Source organism: Mus caroli, chromosome 7 (assembly GCF_900094665.2).
Source record: "Mus caroli chromosome 7, CAROLI_EIJ_v1.1, whole genome shotgun sequence".
Classification (NCBI taxonomy): domain Eukaryota; kingdom Metazoa; phylum Chordata; class Mammalia; order Rodentia; family Muridae; genus Mus; species Mus caroli.
Window position 1 is genome coordinate 87,362,149 of NC_034576.1, and position 22,469 is coordinate 87,384,617.

Consider the following 22,469-nt stretch of genomic DNA (forward strand, 5'->3'; position numbering starts at 1 on the left):
AAATATTATCTCTGATTCTGTTTATGTGGTTAATGCTGTACTAGAATTAGAGACTGCCAGAAATTTTAAGCAATCTAGTCCAGTATCTGAAATTTTGATGAAAATACAAGATTGTATTTTGATGCGTGAGCACCCCTTTTATATTCAACATATTAGAGCACATACATCATTACCTGGACCTATGGTTAAGGGAAATGNAATTGCTGATTCAGCCACCAAAGACATGGTTTTCCTATCACAAAGTTCTATAGACAGTGCTAAGAATTTTCATCAACTTTATCATGTCCCTGCTTCTACATTACGACAAAAGTTTAAGCTCACATGAACAGAAGCTCGAGATATTGTCCTACAGTGTGGTAGATGTGTAGAATTTATTAATAGGCCTTCATTGGGCATTAATCCTCGTGGATTGTGACCCCTAGATGTTTGGCAGATGGACATCACACATCTCCCAGCTTTTGGGAAATTACAATATGTACATGTGCCCATCGATACCAGTTCTGGTATACTACATGCCTCTCCATTGACAGGGAAAATAGCAGTTCATGTCATATCTCACTGCTTGGAGGCTTGGGCTGCATGGGGCAAGCCCTTAGTGCTAAATACAGATAATGGTCCTGTGTATACTTCTTCTAAATTTAGCCAATTTTGCAAACAAATGCAAGTGAAACATATTACTGGGTTGCCCTATAATCCACAGGGCCAAGGCATCATTGAGAGAGCCCATCGTACTTTGAAACAATATTTGCAAAAACAAAAAGGGGGGATAGAGGCTATGACGCCAAAGATGGCTCTAACCCTTACAATATTTGCTCTTAATTTTTAAAAATTGGATGATGCTGGAAGATCAGCAGCTGAAAGACATGGACAATGGCCTCAATCACCCAATGAAATGGTCAAATGGAAAAATGTCCNTGATAATAAATGGTATGGCCTGGATCCTATATTAGTTAGATCCTGGGGAACTATTTGTGTTTTTCCGCAGGGTGAAGAAAATCCACTTTGGGTTCTGACGCGACTGACAAGGACCATGAAAGGTCAATATGAATCCCAAGATGATCCTGCTATTCTTACTCCTGATGATTGAGACAGGGATAAGTATACCTTTGTGGGCCATAGTAAGATCATGGCCAGTACCTTTACAGGTACATTCCAATTCTTTTACCTAGCCTTTGTGTTTTCCTAAGGAATGTTTTTTGGATGTGCCTTATGCACGACAAACTCCTCAAGAGCCACGAGTGTATAAGAGTACTAGTTTTCATTTAAATTATACACTATGCTTTGTGAACAATGTGGATAAACCTTTACACCCTGTATATTTTTTAAAGAAAAAGATTATTTCTAATTGGGCATATCAAATTAATACTGCTGATACTATAAGTCAGATAGCAGAAAAAAAAGTCTGAGGCATTGCTTACCCTGCAAAGGGTGGATTCTCATATCGCCTCAGGGTTAATGTTAGTGAATCAGAGAATGGATATTTTACAACATAACATGGAACAGATGATGGATGTCATACAAATGAGTTGTGTGGCATCCACTCTGCATGTGTGCATTACTCCCAATAGGTATATTAATAATTCTTTTATTAGAAGTACAGACCTATTGAATTATCTGAAGGGGAACTGGTCACAGGAGCTGGAAAGGTTGCAGAAGAGGCTGCAGATACAGATCCTGAACCTTAATGGAACCAGAGTGGAACCAGTGACCCTTGGATACTTTACCTCTTGGCTTACCTCTGCTTTTTCTTACTTTAAGGAATGGGTGGGAGTGATTTTGTTTGGTGCTGCCATATGCTGTGGACTGGTGTTCATGCTCTGGTTGGTATGCAAATTCAGAACCCAACAAAAACGTGACAAGGTGATTATAACTCAGGCACTTTTAGCTATTGAAAACGGTGCCTCCTCTGAAATTTGGTTATCTATGCTCAAGAATTAGTCAGCATCTGAGTTCTCTGCTCTTGCACCCCACCGATTTATGGATCCATTGCACTGGGATGAGAGAGACTCAATGATTATTGATCAGCCCTTGCACATTGCTGAGGTTTCCTCATTGCATGCGATAGGGTGATCATGATTTCCCCACTATTTCATTTTTAAAACTTGGCTGGCCTCTTTTGTAGAGTTCGCCCTAGGTCATTTAGCAGTTACTGTCACACAGCACTGCGGTATCCAGAGACAGGCAACTTTCCTCATGCACAGACCAACCTAAGACATGGGGCCCAGTGGCAATAGGGTTACCCTATGACGAGTAAGGCTGTGACTTTAGAGGAACGACCTAAAACAGGAGCCACGGAGGATGGACGTAATTGGACAGACCTAGACCAGCCTCATTTTATTAAAATAAAAAGGGGGAGATGTGGGAAGCCACATGGCCGTTGCAGGATGGCCCTGGCTTCTACTGGCCACCACGCATACATAGGCAGTAAAGTTCTTTTGTCAAGATGAGGTTTTGAGAATTAACCAAAATTAACCAATAGATGAGAGACAAGTTAACCAATCAGATGAGAGACAAGTTAACTAATCAGATGAGAGACAAGTTAACCAATCAGATGAGAGACAAGTTAACCAATCAGATGAGAGACAAGTTAACCAATCAGATGTAGGCATGCAAATGAGGTGAAAAGCATAACCCAAGCACAACCAATCCAGGTGTGAGACACACCTCTCCTAGGCCTATATAAGCAGCACCAGTTCTGGGCTTGGGGTGACTCTGCCTCTGCAATCAAGCTCTCCCAATAAACGTGTGTGGAAGGATCCTGTTGCATCATCGTTCTTGCTGGCCAGTCGGGGTCGTGCAAGACTCATGGAAGAAGCTTATATAGCAGATAATGGCCTTGTTGGACATTAATGGAAGGAGAGGCTCTTGTTTCTGTTTATGCTTGATGCCCCAGTGTAAAGGAATTCCAAGACAGGGAATCAGGAGTAGATTGTTGGTGAGTAGGGGGTGGGGATAGAGGATTTTCAGAGTGGAAATAAGGAAAGTAGATAACATTTGAAATGTAAACAAAGAAATTTCTAATAAAAATTTAAAGAAAGAAAAAGAGAGCCATATTCAACAAATAATGCTGGACTAACTGGGTATCTATATGCAGAAGAATGAAAATAGACCCATACCTATCACCCTGCACAAAACTCAAGTCCAAGTGGATCAAAAACTTCAACATAAACCTAGATACACTAAATCTCACAGAACAGAATGCATAGGTACAGGAAAGAAGTTCCTGAAGAGAACACCAATGACTCATGCTTTAAGATTAACAGTTGATAAATGGAACTTTATGGAACTTTTTTCTTTTAGGTAAATAATACTGTCAATAGGAAAAAAAAAAAACAGCAGCCCACCAATTGAGAAAGTATCTTCACCAACTCTACATCTGACAGAGGGTTAATAACCAGAATTTACAAACAACTCAAGAAGGTAGACACCAATAGCCCAAATAACTCAATTAAAAACAGAGTACAGAGTAGTCAAATCAACCCAAAGTTTTATCAAATCAAAAGTGAATTCTCAAGAGAGTATTCTCAAATGGCTGAGAAGTACTTAAAGAAATGTTCAAAGTTTTTAGTCATCAGGGAAATGTAAATTAAACCAACTTTGAGGTTTCATATACAACCATCAGAATGGCCAAGGTAAAAAAGTCATAAGAAAGCACATGTTGGCAAGAATGTGGAGCAAGGGGAACATTCCTTCATTGCTGGTAGGAGTGCAAACTTCTGCAACCAATTTGGGAATCAATTTGGCATTTTCTCAGGAAACTGGGAATAGTTCTACCTCATGACCCAGCTCTACCACTCCTAGGAATATACCTAGCATGTTCTGCAACATCTCCTAAAGATATTTCCTCAACTGTGTTCATAGCAGCTTTATTCATAGTAGCCAGAAAGTGGCTAGATGTTCCTCGATTGAAGAATGAATTAAAAAAAAAACAGTACTTCTATACCATGAGATGTTATTCAGCAATTAAAAATAAGGTCATCATGAATTTTGCAGGGAAATAGATCGAACTTGAGACTATCACGCTGAGTGAGGTAAACTGGTCTTAAAAGGACTTCTATACTATGTATTCACTTATAAGTGGATAATAGTCATAAAATATACAAGGTTACATGGTAACCACAGTCTCAGATAAGCTAAACCAGAAGGAATTCCAAAGTCAGTAAGCTCAAAACTTACTTACAAGGGGGGAATAAATAGTCATAAGAGGCAGGTAGAGTGAGGTAATTTAGAGGGAAGTGGGATGGGGAGGGGAACGGGGTATTCAGGATCTGGTGTTTGGTAGGACAGGATAGATTTATAGATGCCCATGAAAATGAATGAAAATCTACAGTGAACAGAGGTGAGGAGGTAGGACCCATCTCCAGGATGAGACAGAGACCTGGCATAAGAGAGGTGCCCAAGAATCAATGGGGGTGACCTGAACTGTAACTCACTACACTGGTGATATTCAATCTGATGATGCCACCCATCTAGACAGGGGGTGAAGTGATAGAAAAACTAAGCCCCCTCACAAAGCTTTCAACTGAAATTTTATTCTGTCTACAGTAATGCAGGTATGAAGGAGGGAGAAGAGCCTGAGGAAATAGCCAACCATTACCCGACTCAAATTAACATCCATCCTATGGGCAAATACCCATCTCTAACACTACAAATGAGACTCTGTTATGCTTTCAGATATGAGTATGTTGTATTGTGAGAGGCTCCATCCAGCATATGACTCAGACAGATACAGAAACTCACAGCCACAAAGTGAATTGAACTTTCTTACGGAAAAATAGGAGGGAGGATTTCAGGTCCTGAAGGAGATAGGAATTCTACAGGATGACCAACAGAGTCAAATAATCTGGACACTTGGAGGTCTCAGAGTATGAACCACCAAAGTGTTGGACCTATGCCTTCCTGCTTCTAGGTAGCAGATGTGCAACTTGACTTTCTTGTGGGTCCTGAACTACTAGAACATGGGTTATCCCAAAAGTTGTTGCCTGTATTTTGGATATGTTCTACTAGCCAGACTGTCTTTTTTGCTGTCAGTGGGAGGAGAGTATGTACCTATGCTTGCAAAGATTTGAAGTGGCAGGGTGGGGGAATACCTAGGGGTGCTCCCCTTGGTTGGTAGAAATCGGGAGGGAAATATGAGGTTTGTGGGAGCAGGTGAGAGGGACAGGTGCAGCAATCTGGATGTAAAGTGAACAAGTAAGAAAATTAAATTTAAAGAAATAATAAAAAGAATGCAGTTAAAAAGTTTCATATTCAAATGTGTTTGTGTCTATGTTCACAGCAGTTCTCTCATGTTGATGGCACATAGTTTTCATAAGGTATTTGTGTGCTAATAAATATGTATAGTAATATTTTTGCTCTTTTATAAAGAGGCTATTTACAGAAAATGTGATGATATGTTCAATGATAGATTATTGTAATCACAAATTATAGTTTCCTATCACCAATTATCTCCTTTACTTTGGCCATATGTTTACTATAAAACCTTTTATTTTATTATAGTCTGTAAGGCAAGTTCAAACTTTTACATCAGGGTAAGTTATTGTTATTTACAGAAGCCACTATAGAAAACCACAAAATAAATATCTTTTTTTTTTTTTTTGGTTTTTCGAGACAGGGTTTCTCTGTATAGCCCTGGCTGTCCTGGCACTCACTTTGTAGACCAGGCTGGCCTCGAACTCAGAAATCCGCCTGCCTCTGCCTCCCGAGTGCTGGGATTAAAGGCGTGCGCCACCACGCCCGGCTCAAAATAAATATCTTATCACAGAGTTACTATTGGCCAAGTTCATTCAAGGTGGTCCATGTCCATGGGCTATTACAAGGAATGAAAATGGCACTCCTGTGACATAGAATTATTTTAAAACCAAATATCAAATTAATTAGTTTTGTGTCCATATTCCTAACTTGGTAGTAATGTAGATATTCTCCCTAGAGTTCTTATTATCCTGCTTCCCTAAGGAGAGAATGGGAATATATAAATTATTGACTAACCCCTAGTGTGAGTCCTAAGAACAAGTGTTAATTTGGTTTTTACCTACCGATGCAATTTTTTGCTCGATCATCTACTTTGTCTTTTTGGAACTATTTATTGGTAACAATATATTTTAAGTATAATTTAAATGTAATACTTTATTGCTATTGATAAATATACTAATAAAATACAGTTTTATATGTTGTATAATTTAAGCTATATGTTTTATTTTTTGCTTAATTGTATCTATTATATTTCCTTATGTGACAGAAACATAAATATTCTAAAAATTAGTAGATTTCTGTATAATATTTTTAAAGTTTGCTATATGCAAAGTTCTAAGTCAGAAATGGTAAGAAAATCTGAATTGTATACAATTTTTAATAGAAATGTAATGTTTTCCCTATATATTGTTCTTTTATTAATGTCCATCTTATGTTTATATTTTTTAGGTACATCAAGTAATCATAAAATACACTTGGAGAGATTGAACTTTGTAAAGCTTCCCTAAATCTCTAGCTAGGAAACCATTGATCCTTCCATCAGATTCTAGATCTTGTTTCAGAGAAGAATGTTATTGATAACATTTTTTTACTTTTAATTGCATCAAAATTGTTAATAAGTAATGTTAATACTAGAATGAAAAGTCTGATAAATATATGCAGTCTTTACATGTAAGCAAATGTTATGTTCTGTGTTTCAAGGATTACTAGTTTCATGGAATACATTCAAATAAAAATGTATAAAAATAAAAATGTATTAGATTTTGTTATATATATATATATATGTTGATTATTATTATCTGAAGATAAGATAGGTTTATTTAATCAGAATATTCTAAAATATATTTATATTCATTCTTGTTTGAAAGAGCCAAATTTGTGTGAGGAAACAATAGGTAATTGTACAAGGTAACATTTGTTGCTTGAAGATGTTGCTATTGCAATAAAAGTGCCACATTCTATTTGCACATCTTTTATTATTTGGAAGACTAATATATATGATAAAATGTAAGAGCTACACAGGGTTGTGAAAATTAGAGACAATAATAATTGATATGATTTAGTTTTTGTTTCAGTCATTGTTATTCATCCAAGAACATCCTTCATTAACTTTATAATGATATACATATATTTATAATGATTGTAATATTTTTCATAGTTCAAGATATGAAAAGACTAGCAATAGAAGTTTATTTATTCCGAAGTTATGTTCTAAATCTGTTGTTGCTTGAGGAATGAAGAGGAGCACATTGCAGTGCTTTCTCTTTTTATTTTATTTTAAAATAGGGTTTTGCTTTGTAGTTCATGTTGGCCTCAAATTTACAATTCCCTGGTCTTAGCCCCCTAAATGTAGAGATTTATTATATGTGAGAATTGGGGATAAAACCATCATATATTATTTATATCATATTTCTGTGCATTTTAACTTACTGAAGAAAGTATTCGTTGTTTCACCAGGAAAAACATGAGTCAGACTATAGAAGCTAAATTTTCATTTATTTTCTAACCAGCTTATACTACAAATTGTCTATTATGTGGTACTATTGAAAATTTGTTTTCAAAACCACCAAACACAGTATTAATTTCTACAAGTATGGTTATTTTCTTCTGACAATTTGGTGAACATCATTATTTTGCATATGTTAATGTAAATGCTATTGTTCATATCTTAAAGATATGGTATCAAAGTTATAGGACTATTTCTACATTTAATTCTTCTAAGTATTTATATGTTGAAGAAGTCATAGGTCATTCATACAGTCATGATTTCATTGTTGATATGATTTCCTATAATTTTGATAATTTTTAGTATCATAGTCTTATCTACCATTGAATATATTTGTATATATAATATGATTGCATAGTAGAATATATGAAGTAAGCAGTTGTGTAATACTCTAATTCTACCTTAATTTAGACTGAAGAAGTGTCTAGTGTCATATACATTAATATAAGACATAACAGAATGTAAAAAATGTTTAAGGTAATGTGAAAATTACATCAGTTTTTCATGAATTGTGAAGTTAATATTTATATAAGTATTCTATATGATTAACAAGTCATGAATTTTCAAGGTCTGTTTAGTTACTTAGCGAATTTCCTCCAGAGATGGAATGGGGATTTTCTTATTCAGAAATAGTATAAATACACAGAAGTTTTAGAAAGGCTAAAAGGTAAATCCATATAATGGACACCAAAGGTAATCAGAGAATTTTTAGGACAGAATTTACAAACCTGTAATCCATCAAATTGGAAGATCTAAATAAGAGGATAATTTTCTTGATAGGCAGCACCTACCAAAAGTTCCCCAGCAATAACAACAACAATGAAAATGCCCAGGGCCAGAAGATTTTAGTATAGAATTCTCCCAGACATTTAAAGAAAATTCAATGCCAATATCTCTGAAATTATTCTACAAAATCGAAACAGGAGGAACATTGCTCAATTCATGCTATGAGTCTCCTCAAACCACAGGAAGATTCAACAAAGGGAATTACAGACCAATATTTCTTAACAATGTATATAATGTACTTGTAAATAGAATCCAAAACATATAAAAATTTCATGATCCACCGCTATGCAATAATAATAATAATTAAGATAGAGGTAACACATACCACCTTCAACCATGTTCTGATATATTCCCAGTTTCTCACAAGCAGGATCCCTGCTTTATCATTCTAATCTGTATTCTGTGCTCTCATTTCTATTAGAAACATCCTGTGGATAAAGAAGATGGACATCTACAATCTTACCACAGTGACTCAGTTCATCCTCATAGGGCTCTCTGACCTCCCTGAAGTGCGCTATCCACTCTTTGTGACCTTTGTCATCATCTATCAGATCACTTTACTGGGAAATGGGCTCATCCTCTTGGCCATTGTGACTGAGAAAAAGCTTCAAACTCCCATGTATTACCTGTTGGCAAATCTGTCCTTACTGGACATATTCTGCCCATCAGCGACTGTCCCCAAGATGCTTAAGAATCTCTTGACTGAGGATCACAGCATTTCCTTTGTTGGGTGTGCTTTACAGCTCTATTTCCTGGTGGCCCTAGCTGGGACTGAAGTCTTCTTGCTGGCTGTGATGGCTTATGACCGCTATGTGGCCATATGCTTTCCTCTGCGTTACTCCCTCATCATGACCAAGGTTCGCTGTGTGCAGCTGTTGTTTGGGACTTGGGCAGCTGGGTTTCTGAACTCCTTTGTCCACACAATGTCCACCTTTAGCCTGTCTTTCTGCAATTCTAATAGAGTTAATCAGTACTACTGTGATATTCCACCTGTGGTGGCCCTGTCATGCTCATCTACCTATATTGCAGAAATGCTTGTTTTAGTGATAGGAGGTATCTGTGGGGTTGGTGCTTTTCTGATCACTCTGATCTCCTATATATACATAGTCTCCACCATCCTAAAGATCCGGTCAGCTGAAGGAAAGCGCAAAGCTTTCTCCACATGTGCTTCCCATCTTCTTGTAGTCTTCTTGTTCTATGGCACCACTATATTTACATATATTCGTCCAACCTCCAGTCAACACTCTCCTGGTAGAGACAGACTCATCTCTATGTTGTATGGGGTCATTACTCCCATGTTAAACCCCATAATCTACAGTCTGAGAAACACAGAAGTCAAAGGAGCTCTAAGAAAAGTTTTACATCCTAGGATATGTTCACAGAGAGAATGATGTAAGTCTTCTCAAGCTAAGATGTACTTCTTGTAGATTCTTGATTCATGCAGTTGGCATGTTTTTTTGGTTAGTGAATTGAAGTTATTTGTGTTTAAATTTATTATTGAAATGTGTGTTGATTGTAGTCATCCTGTTCTTGATTTTTGTCTTGGCTATACTTATTTGTATCTTTAACCTGTAATATTGATTCTCATGTTTCCTTAGATTTGATTTGTTGGTTGTTTATAGTGTAGAACATTTTCCTTTATCCTTTATATATGACATAGTTTTTACGGGTATATATACTACATTGGTCATCAAAGCCTTTAAGGACTTGGAAATGCATTGTTCACCACTCTTCTGACTGAAATTTTTCATTAGGAAATCAGCTCTAAAGCTGTAGATAGTTTTTGTTGTCATTTCTATTAGTTTTATTGATGTATTTCTTGGTTATCACTTAGTCATTTGTTCTGCCTGAGTTCTTTCTTTTTAATTTCTCTTTTTAAAAATATTTTTATTGGATATTTTATTTATTTACATTTGAAATGTTACCTCCTTTCCTGGTTTCCCTTCCAGAAACTCCCTATCACAACGTCCCTCCCTCTGCTTCTATAAATGTGCTCCTTCACTATTTCAGCCACCCACTCACTCCTGCCTCCCCACCCTGGCATTCCCCTACAATGGGTCATCAAGCCTTCCCAGGATCAAGGGCCTTCTCCCCTCCCACTGCTATCTTACAAGACCACTCTCTTTAATTTCATTGTTCTATTTCTTTGTGTTTCTTTAAATTATTTGAATTCTTTGATCACATTTATGATTGTTCTTTTAAATTCTGTCTTCTGATGCCTATCTAAATAGTCTTATTTGGCAAACATTTCTATAGTACTAGTACATTTTGGAGAGAAGATAGTGGCCTAATTTGTCAGATTGTTGGTATTTTGTGATAAAGTCTGGGTATATGCACTTCCTTTATTAGCTCTAAGTTTGATATAGACAAAGCAGATTGGAGTAGAATAGCAGACACATGGGAAAGCTGGACCTACAGGTTGGAAATAACTTGGGGTAATGAAGTCAGGAGTACATATTATCCTTGACCTTTGAGCAGGATGTATTTCCCACAGTGTGAAGGTATACACGCCTATGTGGATAGGTTGCATGTTGTATTAAAGGGCCTTTCTGTTGGAGAAAAGGTAAGGTATAACTTTCTAGAAGCCAGATTTGATTGAGGAACTAAATGTGGGACCTGGGTGAGATCTCATAGTTTGGGAGATACCATGGATAGAGCTTCAGGAAGACTCACCAGGTGTTTTATTGATTAATTTTGATGTAGGTATTTGTAGCTTACAATGGGAAGTACCACCACTGAGCTGGTAATCCTGGGTTGTATAAAAAATTAAGATAAGAAATCTATGAGGAGCAAGGCAATAGGAAGTTTTTCTCTATGGTTTCTGCTTCATTTCCTAACTCTGGGTTCCTGACTTGAGTCCCTGTTCTGAGTTTTCTTGATTATGTACTGTATATTGTAAGATGAAATAAATGCCATTTTGTCCCAAATTTGTTTTATAAGTGTTTTTTTTTATCACAGTTATGGGCATTTGACTGGGATTGCAATAACAAACATGAAAGTCTCTTTTGGGGAGCAGGTATGAAATCCAATCATAAAATAGTTAGTGACTCTATAATAGTCCTATCAATGTCTTCTTGCCTGGAAGTAAGTATTGAGGTATGCTAGATCCAAATTTTGGTAAGACAACTGATGTTTTATTTTATAATAAATAGACTTAAAGCACCTTTTCCATTATGAAGTCTAGTCAGTAGAGATGAAATTTGTTAGTTGGTTTGTGTTTGATTTCTTTGTCATTTATCCAAAGCTTATGTTATCTTCAGAACTAAGGATTTGTTAAAAATTTTTATGTGGACCCACAAGTCAGCAAATTTCAAAGTGAAAGAATGTAGTTAAGCTGACAAACTAATAAATTATGCTAAGACTTGCTGGTAGATTTACCAGCACTTTACACAACGCTTGGACTCAACCAGTTTAAGTAAAATAAATATGGAAAAAAGATCATTGCAAAGCCAGTCATTCTCCTTGGGGAATCAAGAAGCCAGTTTTGACCAGTTGAACAACATATACATACACTGAATATGAACACATGCTTCTCCAGAGAAGCGGGTATCTTTGATCTCCTGACACTGGGCTCTGTGTCTGCTCTGTGCATTAGAAAGACAACTGCAAGTGTTGGGCCCAAAGGTATTTTCTGGGATGCTTGACAAGACTGCCACTGCTCCCATGCACGGTGTATTCATGCCATGCACTGTTGCACAGTGCAGTGTGCTCAATCAGCTTACCATAGTCGAATTCTTTCATTGCCCTCCAGAAGAACTCAAATCATCATTGGTGCAATTACAACAGAAAACATGTCTACAGCTGGCAGCTGGTACCTCTAATTTTACTTCCATGTGTGGAACTGCACACACAGTGTGATTCTTGAGCAAAAAATTCAACTACTGTGACCAGAAGAGCTTGTTAATCCATAGTCTTTGCTTTATTGTATGCAAAGTGAGCTACTGCACGGAGCGTCCTGAGTCTGTCTCTCTGTCTCTTCTTGAACATCAGCTGGATCCTTTCTGAAACAACCAGAGAAGCATGCTGAAGCTTCTTTTCACTGTGGCTCCTTTCAGTCCAGAAACTGATAGAAAAGGCTGTACCCAGACTCTGAGTTCTTGGAGATATCAGATGTCAATCTGTATAAGTCTTCAATAGCTTGTGCATCTATTTACTTTACAATGTTGTCATCACATAACAACCAGAAATCATGACTCTTAACTATTGCAATATAATGGCTTCAGTTGGGACCACTTCCGCAGTGAACCTCAACAGCGACCAGGTCATACATTCTGTCAGGGTTGGTTGTGTCTCCTGAAGTGTTAAACAGACCGAGTTCTAAAGGAAACAGCACCCGGTAAGAAAGCTTTCTATATCGATGAATTTGGTCCATATATTTAAATCTCTTCAGGTGCAAAGGCAGTATCATGAGTAGTTTCTTAACTTCCATGCCTGTGTGTGTTTTCTGCTTGTTCAGGCACTCTTCACAGTAGTATTTATATTCACAGCACAGTTTCTGTGTTACTGAATCCTCTTAAACAGTGAGTAATTGATTTGTTTTGTTCCATGTCAACAGAAAAGTCTAAAAAAAATCTTCATCTTTGCTGCTTATAGTAAGCACAAGTAAGACACCTGGTTTCATTAGTTAATGTTCCATGAAAAATTTCGTGGACCTATGTTAGGTCTGGTAGTGCTGTTGTTATCCTTGCTGTCTATGGGTCTCCATTCCCTAATCGTCCATTTTGCTTCCCCTGTTTTCTTTCTTCTTGTAGAATATCAGCAATTGTATTGAGTAGGTAATTTAAGAATTCATGGATACCTTGTTGCACGTAGTTGTCAAACAACTTGTTTTAACTTGTGATAAACTTCTTGGGCGGGATAATGCCGACCTTCTTCTGGATGGCTATGTTGTGGAAGAGGTCTGCCAAGCAGGTGAGAAGGTTCTCTTTTTTTTCTGGGCTGACTTTTGTATGCTAGAACTTTTTCCTGAAATGGACAACAAAAATAAAGTGCTTGAAGAACTGAGTTGCAATATCAGGTGTTCCCCAAACTGACTAATCCGAAATAGTGCTTGCTGACCAGAAACTGTTCTGGACCAATCTCTTTCTCTAATTTTGAGGCATTGGCGCCCACGGTACAGATGGAGACAAATGTGAAGACTGTCATGAGGATTTCCATCTGCCATCTTCCAGACAGTTGCTGCAGGCGGGGGGCGCAGGGAGTCAGACTGCCTGCTCAGTATATACACTTTAAATTAAAATTTGCAATTAAAATAATTTTTTTAAAAATTTATTAGATATTTTCTTCATTTACATTTCAAATGCTATCTATCCCCTTTCCTAGTTTCCTCTCTGAAATCCCCTATATCCTCTCCCCTCCCCCTGCTCCCTAATCCACCCACTCCCACTTCCTTGTCCTGGCATTCCCCTCCTGTACTAGTGCATATAATCTTCACAAGACTAAAAAAAAATTAAAAGAATATATTTTTGGTATGCTATCTGAAGTAACTTCACATCTATTACTGTGTTACTTGTTTCAATATCTATGTTTACATGCATGTTTATATTTATATTTGCTTATATCTGTATTATCTATTTTTTCTGTTATATATTTATCATATAGTTACAGAGCTTCAATTTTTCCAATTATCTTTTATTATTTTAAGAAGTTTTTTATTTTTATTTATGAGCATGAGGATTTGCCTGCATGTAACTATTTTGTCCATTGTACTTGGTGTACATGTGTGCCTGTATCTTCTTGCTATTTGCAATGTTCATAAATGTTGTTCAATCTTCTGGCAATAGAATTATAGATAGTAGTGGATCACCATGTGAATGTCAGAAACAAAACCTTTGTCTTTTGCAAGAGCAATAAGTGCCTTTAACTTTTGAAACATTTCATCTATCATTAATTGTACTTAAATGTTTGTTTATTTTTATGCATGTGTATGTTTTGTCTGCATGTTGTCTGTGCACCACATGTGGGCAGTGTGCATAGAAGCCAGAAGAAAGCATTTTATCTCCAGGAGCAGGAGTTTCCATTGACTTCAGTCATCACATGTGTGGTGGGAATTGAATTTGGGTCATTTGGAAAAGAAACCATAACCTCTGAGATATCTCTTCAGACCCTTTTTACTTTTAACTAACAAATTATTATAAAAAATCAAGGAGTCAAATTGTCTATTGTTTATAAACACTGAGTAATAACTAAATAATGTTAGTTATTATTTTCTTCCCCTCAAATATCTAATTTTTCTGGTGGGAATTATTGAACATTTCCATTTTTCATTTAGTAACACAACTATATTTTTATTTATTATATTCAACACATAATTGAAATACAGGTCACAGAGAAAAATTTTATTTAATCCAATAAATTGAATGTTGCTTCAGGAAATGTTGCAGGAACAAAGCAACCAAGTCATCATAGCATTTTTATTGATCCTTTGGGAATTTCACATAACGCACCTCAATCACTCTCACTTCCCAGTCTTTCCATAGGCAACTGCCAATCCATGTGTTCTCCTCAGCCCAATCTCCCCCATTCCCCCCAGAAGAGAGAGAGAGAAAAAAAGAAAATGAAAAGGTCCAATTGTGTTATCTATATAATTACTGGAGCAGAGTCAAGTTCTTGATGGCCTGCCCCTTAAGTAGAACTGAGTTGTTTCTCTCCCACACTCCTGCCAATAGCAACCAGTTGTGGAGAGCAACACTTCAGCATTTTAATCACAGTTTTAAAGAGTTCTCTTTGATGGCTTCCTGTTGAGGCTGCTACTTTTTGGTGTTGTGGGGGTTAAAGTGGGCAAAGGTTTTGCCTACTTCAAAGGTTTTGCCTTCCATGTTCTTCATTCTGCCAACCATGTGTCTGACATCATCAATATCACTGCAAAAGTAGCTTACTTGCTGTTTATCATTAGCAGGAGCACAGATCATGAGCTTCCACATGGTGCCGATTACATCAAAAATGAGGAATACAGTCTTACAGCTACAGTAGAACCATGAACACATTCAGGTTTTGGAGGCACTACAGGACACCCACATCAATGTGGCCCTCAGTGACAGCATGGCTCATGGAAATCAACATGACATCAGGCTGCAGATCAAATGATCATGAATATCCATGTGGCTTCTTGTGGCTTCATGGGCCATGAACATCAACACAAACCTGGGCTGCAATTGAAATTCAAATCCAGATGGGGTCCTTGTTGGTAGCATGGATCAGAACATTGCCATGATCCTAGGTGGCAACACAGGACATCCATGTTGATATATCCTTCCCCTGCCCTCATGGTAGCATGGCTCATAAACATCAAAATGGCCTCAATGCTCAGAGACAGCTCATCCTGAAATGGTTTGAAGCAAGACACAGCATTTGATATAGAGGTAGTTTTAAAACTGATGGTCTCTGGCCTTCTAGCTCTGTAACTATACTGAATGCTTGCTGATAACGTCTAAAAAAAATCCTAAAAATTTTCTTGCTTATTCTATGATTAAAAACCACTGGCTTGGACAACTAACACCTGTTTGACTAGCAGTGTGGAATTAAGTAAAAAATTTATTTCCATCATTCCCTCTTCTGTCCAGGCAGCCAGAAGCCTCTTTGGATAGGCTGGCTAACACTTTGGGAATCAGGGAGGAAAGGAAAGAAAAGAGTTAATATGCTTTATATAGTCAAATATGCATAGACATATATAGATTCATACATACATACATTCATTTATATTGATATTCTCATTTACTCATCAATATATTACAATTTTGTTGGGCCCAACAAAATGTTTCATAGATTTCACAAGTATTCATGCATGCTTACATACACATATATCTACATATGTATGAACAAACAAGCAGACACATACATTTGGATCAGTGGGGGAAAAATAGGGAATGTCTAGGTAGAAGCCTAGAGATCATTTGTGGCCCAGAGAGGGGAGGTCGGATTAGATGGTGCACAAAATGGTGGGACCCTGGATAGATCTTGAAATTTTAGGAGAATGGGTGAATGGGGCACAGTAGGGAGTCTCATCAGTTTAGATCCAGGATAAGGAAGTGGGAGGTTTGGCAGAGTGGGGAAAGGTTGTGACACACAAGGAATCTGTGATTGGAGGTTGATAGATGAGGTCATGGTAAAAGCCCAGTGGTTGGTTGTAGTTCAGGTAGAGTGATCTGACCAGGCAGGGGTATCATATGTGGGTTCTATGCTATGTCTACAATAAGTGATTATACCTGTTGAGCTATCTCTAAAGCTTCTCTCTACTACCATCTATCAGTTAGGTAATCAGTTAACTATCTACATAATTTTATTGTGCTATCAGGAGTCAAGTTAATTGGTATGTGTTAAAATTGGTTGTGTTTCTACTTGCACTGGATCTGAGATGTTTAATGGTCATGAGGATGATGCTCAACTTTCACATGATGCACTAAATAATAATACATAAAAATGCATTTTGTCTAACAATGAAAAGACATTGTTTAAGAAAATGTGATAATATAATTATATTTTGAAACAATGGTTGGCATACATTTGGTTTTTTTTTTTTTGCTACTGTTTGGGCACATGATTACAAAATTATTTTGTTTTATCTTGTTTACAAGGTATATAAACATATAATTTTTTATTGGGGTAGGGAATTGTAATTTATTTAGTTTACATGAAAACTACTCAATGTGCCAAGAAACCCTAAAATAATTGTTTGAGATATGTATTTATATATTATATTTATATTTGGTTGCACACCAAGGTTTGAAAACATTTACTGGGCCATTACAAGAAACTTAAATACCACTGCTATGCCACAAATTTATCTTAAGGTTTACATTAAATTGATTAACTTAATTTTACCTTGTTTAGCTATGTAGTTCTATTATTAGGTTGGTAGTAATATACTTAATCTCTCTTAAGTTATTATTAGGATTCTCCAAGGATAAAGGAGGAATAATATAAATTATATATGAACACTTGACATGAGTCTTACATTCAAGTGGTGAATTTATTTTGATCTACTGATCTAATTTGTTGACCAGGCTACTTGTTTTAATTTACTGATTTTTTTTCTGGTTATGTTGACCTACTTTTAAAGCAAAATATGCTGTTTTGCTAATGTTTCAATAAATCAAATATAGTTTTCATTATGCTAACTTTTAAGACATATTTCTATTTTGCTAATTAGGAACTATTTTTTTCTGTATATAGCAGACATTTTAATATTTTTGAAGGGAAGAGTTTCATATATTTCACTTTTCCCATATTAAAGAGGTTAAGATACTGAGCCCTGAATGGCCATGGAAAAGAAAGCATGATGTGCTTTACCACACCGTGGTGCTGAGCCAGGATGTGGGTCTCCATGAGTGCTGATGGTTGCTGTGGGCTTGGAGCATGTTTACATAATAATTTCCATATTTTCTTGTTTCTCATTCAGGGAATGCTCTCTCCATTAAGGTTTATGACACCATGATAATTAGACATAGCATGAACCTTGGAGGTGAGAATTTGTTCCTCAGAAAAATGGTAAACACTGTGACCTCCAGAACAGCCTTTAAGGCTGTGGGGGAAAAAACTGGGACAATATGAGTTCAAGAATATCTATTTCCTGACTATGCAAAATATAAGGGTGAAATATGAAATGTGTAGGGGCCTTTATGAACCTGAACAAACAGATACAGCTATATTAACAAGTTAGTAAAGGGAAGACAATAGTTAAAAAATAAAGCTCATGACTTAAAAGGAGCAACAGGAAACGAAGGAGTGATCTTAGGATGGGATCCCACCCAGATAAGTTCATTGTTTGCGCTCATGAAGCAGGCAGATTCCTGAGTTAAAATTCAGCCTGGGACACAGCATGTTTGGTTATAGGTGTGGTGGAAATGACAATCTTAGGATAGGATCTCACCAAGCTAAATTTATTGTTTGTGCTTGAAAAGGTGGGCAGATCTCTGAGTTTATTTGCTATGGAAAAACAATGTACTTGTTGCTTTCTAAGAATCAAGGAACTCAAATCATAAAATGCTGATTCATGGCATAATAAAAAGGAAACTTGGGGTAATGACTGAACTGATATGTAAATAATACACTGGGCTTTGGCCTGCAAGTGCTGAGCTACCTAAACAGTTCAAGAAAATGATAACAAGAAGGGTAAATTCTGCATAAATAATTACAGATAGTTAATGCTAGCTATGCAAGTCAATTATCAATTATACATTATACCAAGAACCAAATGAAATACATGGTTACATTTCATAAATGCTCCCTAGAATCTCTAGTTTAAAAATTGTTCATTTCTACTTTGGAAGTGTTACATAAACTCTTCTTGAGAAATATGATGAGCAGGATGTTACTCTTCTTTGTCTAATTTATTCATAAGTGCTTAATCTTTATGTTTGAATTAAGAAGAGAAAATTATTGGGATAAATACAAGTATCTTTTCCACATAAATAAGTTCTGTACTGCATGTATCAAGGCCATATATTTTATTGAATATTTTCAAAAAGCTAAGCATATAATGTAAGAATAATGTGCTTTACGTTATTATGGATGTATATTCTTCATATAATTTTGGAAGAAACAGGATATGTTTCTTAATGATAATGTTATTATTGAAGTACTATAGTCCTTTTTAAAAGGGTCAATTATACATGAGTGAAAAGAAGTTATTAATTGTATAAACATTATATTCACCTTCTGAAGATGTTGCTCTTGTGAACAACTTATTTGTTGTTTCATATTTATACTTACACCTACTGTATTCATATTTACACTTACACCTACTGTATTATTTTCATTTTTTCAATTTTTATTAGATATTTTCTTCATTTACATTTCAAATGCTATCCTGAAAGTCTCCTATACCCTCTCCCCACCCTGCTCACCCATTCCTAATTCTTGGACCTGGCATTCCCCTGTACTGGGGCATATAAAGTTTGCAAGATCAAGGAGCCTCTCTTCCAAATGATGGCCAACTAGGCCGTCTTCTACTACATATGAAGCTAGAGACAAGAGCTATGGGGGTACTGGTTAGTTCATATTGTTGTTCCACCTATAGGGTTGCAGACCCCTTCAGCTCCTTGGGTACTTTCTCTAGCTCCACCATTGGGGGCCCTGTGTTCCATCCAATAGATGACTGTGAGCATTCACTTCTGTGTTTGCCAGGCACTGGCCTAACCTCATACTGGCCTAGCCTCACACAGATTTCTTTCAGCAAAATCTTGCTGGCATATTCAATAGTGTCTGCATTTGGTGGCTGATTATGGGATGATAGACCCCCAGGTGGAGCAGTGTCTGCATGGTCCATCCTTTCCTCTTAGCTCCAAACTTTGTCTCTATAACACCTTCCATGGGTATTTTGTTCCCTATTCTAAGGAAGAATGAAATATCCACGCGTTGGTATTCCTTCTCGATTTTTTTTTTTTTGTATGTGTTTCTTGCAAAATTGTATCTTGAGAATTCTAAGTTTCTGGGCTAATATTCACTTATCAGTGAGTGCGTATCAAGTGACTTCTTTTGTGATTGGGTTACCTCACTCAGGATGATATCCTCCAGATACATCCATTTGCCGAAGAATTTCATAAATTCATTGTTTTTAATAGCCGAGTAGTACTCCATTGTGTAAATATACCACATTTTTCTGTATCCATTCCTCTGTTGAGGGGTATCTGGGTTCTTTACAGTTTCTAGCTATTATAAATAAGGCTGCTATAAACACAGTGGAGCATGTGTCCTTATTACCAGTTGCAACCTCTTCTGAGTATATGCCCAAGAGAGGTATTGCTGGATCTTCCAGTTGTACTATGTCCAATTTTCTGGGGAACTGCCAGACTGATTTCCAGAGTGGTTGTATATGCTTGCAATCCCACCAGCAATGGAGGAGTGTTCCTCTTTCTCCACATCCTCGCCAGCATCTGCTGTCACCTGAATTTTTGATCTTAGCCATTTTGACTGGTGTGAGGTGGAATCTCAGGGTTGTTTTGATTTGCATTTCCCTGATGATTAAGGATGTTGACATATTTTCAAGTGCTTCTCAGCCCTTCGGTATTTCTCAGTTGAGAATTCTTTGTTTAGCTCTGTACCCCATTTTTAAATGGGGTTATTTGAATTTCTGGAGTCCAGCTTCTTGAGCTCTTTGTATATATTGGATATTAGTCCCTTATCAGATTTGATTGGTAAAAATCTTTCGCCAATCTGTTGTTGGCCTTTTTGTCTTATTGACAGTATCTTTTGCCTTACAGAAGCTTTGCCATTTTATGAGGTCCCATTTGTCAATTCTTGATCTTACAGCACAAGCCATTGCTGTTCTGTTCAGGAATTTTTCCCCTGTGCCCATATCTTGGAGGTTTTCCCTACTTTCTCCTCTGTAAATTTCAGTGTCTTTGGTTTTATGTGGAGGTCTTTGATCAACTTAGACTTGAGCATTGTACAAGGAGATAAGAATGGATCAATTTGCATTCTTCTACATGATAACCACCAGTTGTGCCAGCAACATTTGTTGAAAATGCTGTCTTATTTCCACTGGATGGTTTTAGCTCCCGTGTCAAAGATCAAATGACCATAGGTGTGTGGGTTCGTTTCTGGGTCTTCACTTCTATTCCATTGATCTACCTGTCTGCTGCTGTACCAGTATCTGCTGCTGTACCAGTACCATGCAGGTTTTTTTTTTTTTTTTTTTTTTTTTTTTTTTTTTTTTTTTTTTTTTTAATCACAATTGCTCTGTAGTGTAGATGTGTTCAGGCATGGTGATTCCACCAGAGGTTCTTTTATTGTTGAGAATAGTTTTTGTTATTCTAGGTTTTTTGTTATACCAGATGAATTTGCAAATTGCCCTTTCTAACTCCGTGAAGAATTGAGTTGGAATTTTGATGGAGATTGCATCGAATCTGTTTATTGCTTTCGGCAGGATATCCATTTTTGCTATTAATTATTAGCCATTATTAATCCTGCCAATCTATGAGCATGCGAGATCCTTCCATCTTCTGAGATCTTTAATTTCTTTATTCAGAGACTTGAAGTTCTTGTCGTATAGATCTTTCACTTCCTTACTTATAGTCACACCAAGGTATTTTATATTTTTTGTGACTATTGTGAAGAGTATTGTTTCCTTAATTTCTTTCACATCCTGTTTATCCTTTGTATAGAGAAAGGACACTTATTTGTTTGAGTTAATTTATATCCAGCTACTTCTCTGAAGCTGTTTTTCAGGTTTATGAGTTCTCTGGTGGTATTTTTTGGTCGCTTATATTTTTATGATATCATCTGCAAATAGTGAAATTTTGACTTCTTCCTTTACAATTTGTATTCCCTTGATCTCTTTTTGTTGTCCAATTGCTCTGGCTAGGACTTCAAGTACCATGTTGAATAGGTAGGGAGAGAGTGGGCAGCCTTGTCTAGTCCCTGATTTTAGTGGGTTTGCTTCCAGCTTCTCTCCATTTACTTTGATGTTGACTACTGGTTTTCTGTATATTGCTTTTTTAATGTTTATGTATGGGCCTTGAATTTCTGATCTTACCAAGACTTTTAACTTGTAGGGGAGTTGGATTTTTTCAAATGCGTTCTCAACATCTAATGAGATGATCATGTGATTGATGTCTTTGAGTTTGTTTCTATAGTGGATTACATTGATGGATTTCTGTATATTAAACCATCCTGCATCACTGGGATGCAGCCTACTTGGTCATGATGGATGATTGTTTTGATGTGTTCTTAGATTTGGTTTGCAAGGATTTTATTGAGTATTTTTGCATCAGTATTCATAAGGGAAATTGGTCTGAAGTTCTCTTTCTTTGTTGGACCTTTGTGTGGCTTAGGTATCAGAGTAATTGTGGCTTCAAAGAATGATTTGGGCACCTTCTGTTTCTATTTTGCGGAATAGTTTGAGGAGAGTTGGAATTAGGTCTTCTTTGAAGGTCTGATATAACTCTGCATTAAACCCATCTGGTCCTGAGATTTTTTTTGGTTGGGAGACCATTAATGACTGCTTCTATTTTTTTTTTAGGGGAAATGGGACTGTTAAGATTGTTAATCTGATCCTGATTTAACTCTAGTACCTGGTATCTTTATAAGAATTATCCATTTCATCCAGGTTTTCCAGTTTTGTTGAGTATAGACTTTTATAGCAGGATCTGATGATATTTTGGATTTTCTCAGGTACTGTTTTTATGTCTCCTTTTTCATTTCTGATTTCGGCCATTAGAATACTGTCCCTGTGCCCTCTAGTTAGTCTGGCTAAGGGTTTATCTAT

At 36.6% G+C, this 22,469-nt stretch overlaps 1 protein-coding gene and 1 pseudogene across 1 annotated transcript; one reads left to right on the plus strand and one right to left on the minus strand.

Annotated features, from left to right (window-relative positions):
* Window positions 1-8,706: 8,706 nt before the first annotated feature.
* On the plus strand, window positions 8,707-9,654 carry LOC110299459 (olfactory receptor 5V1-like). Its single transcript, XM_021169161.1, has one exon. It carries the CDS (start codon window positions 8,707-8,709, stop codon window positions 9,652-9,654), a length of 948 nt encoding a protein of 315 aa, XP_021024820.1.
* Window positions 9,655-12,314: 2,660 nt separating this feature from the next.
* Window positions 12,315-13,420, minus strand: LOC110299219 (annotated as a pseudogene).
* Between the last annotated feature and the right edge of the window lie 9,049 nt (window positions 13,421-22,469).

What these genes read in the sequence shown, in the direction of transcription:
- LOC110299459 (XM_021169161.1), top strand. Translation starts at nt 8,707, where the DNA reads ATGGACATCTACAATCTTACCACAGTGACTCAGTTCATCCTCATAGGG.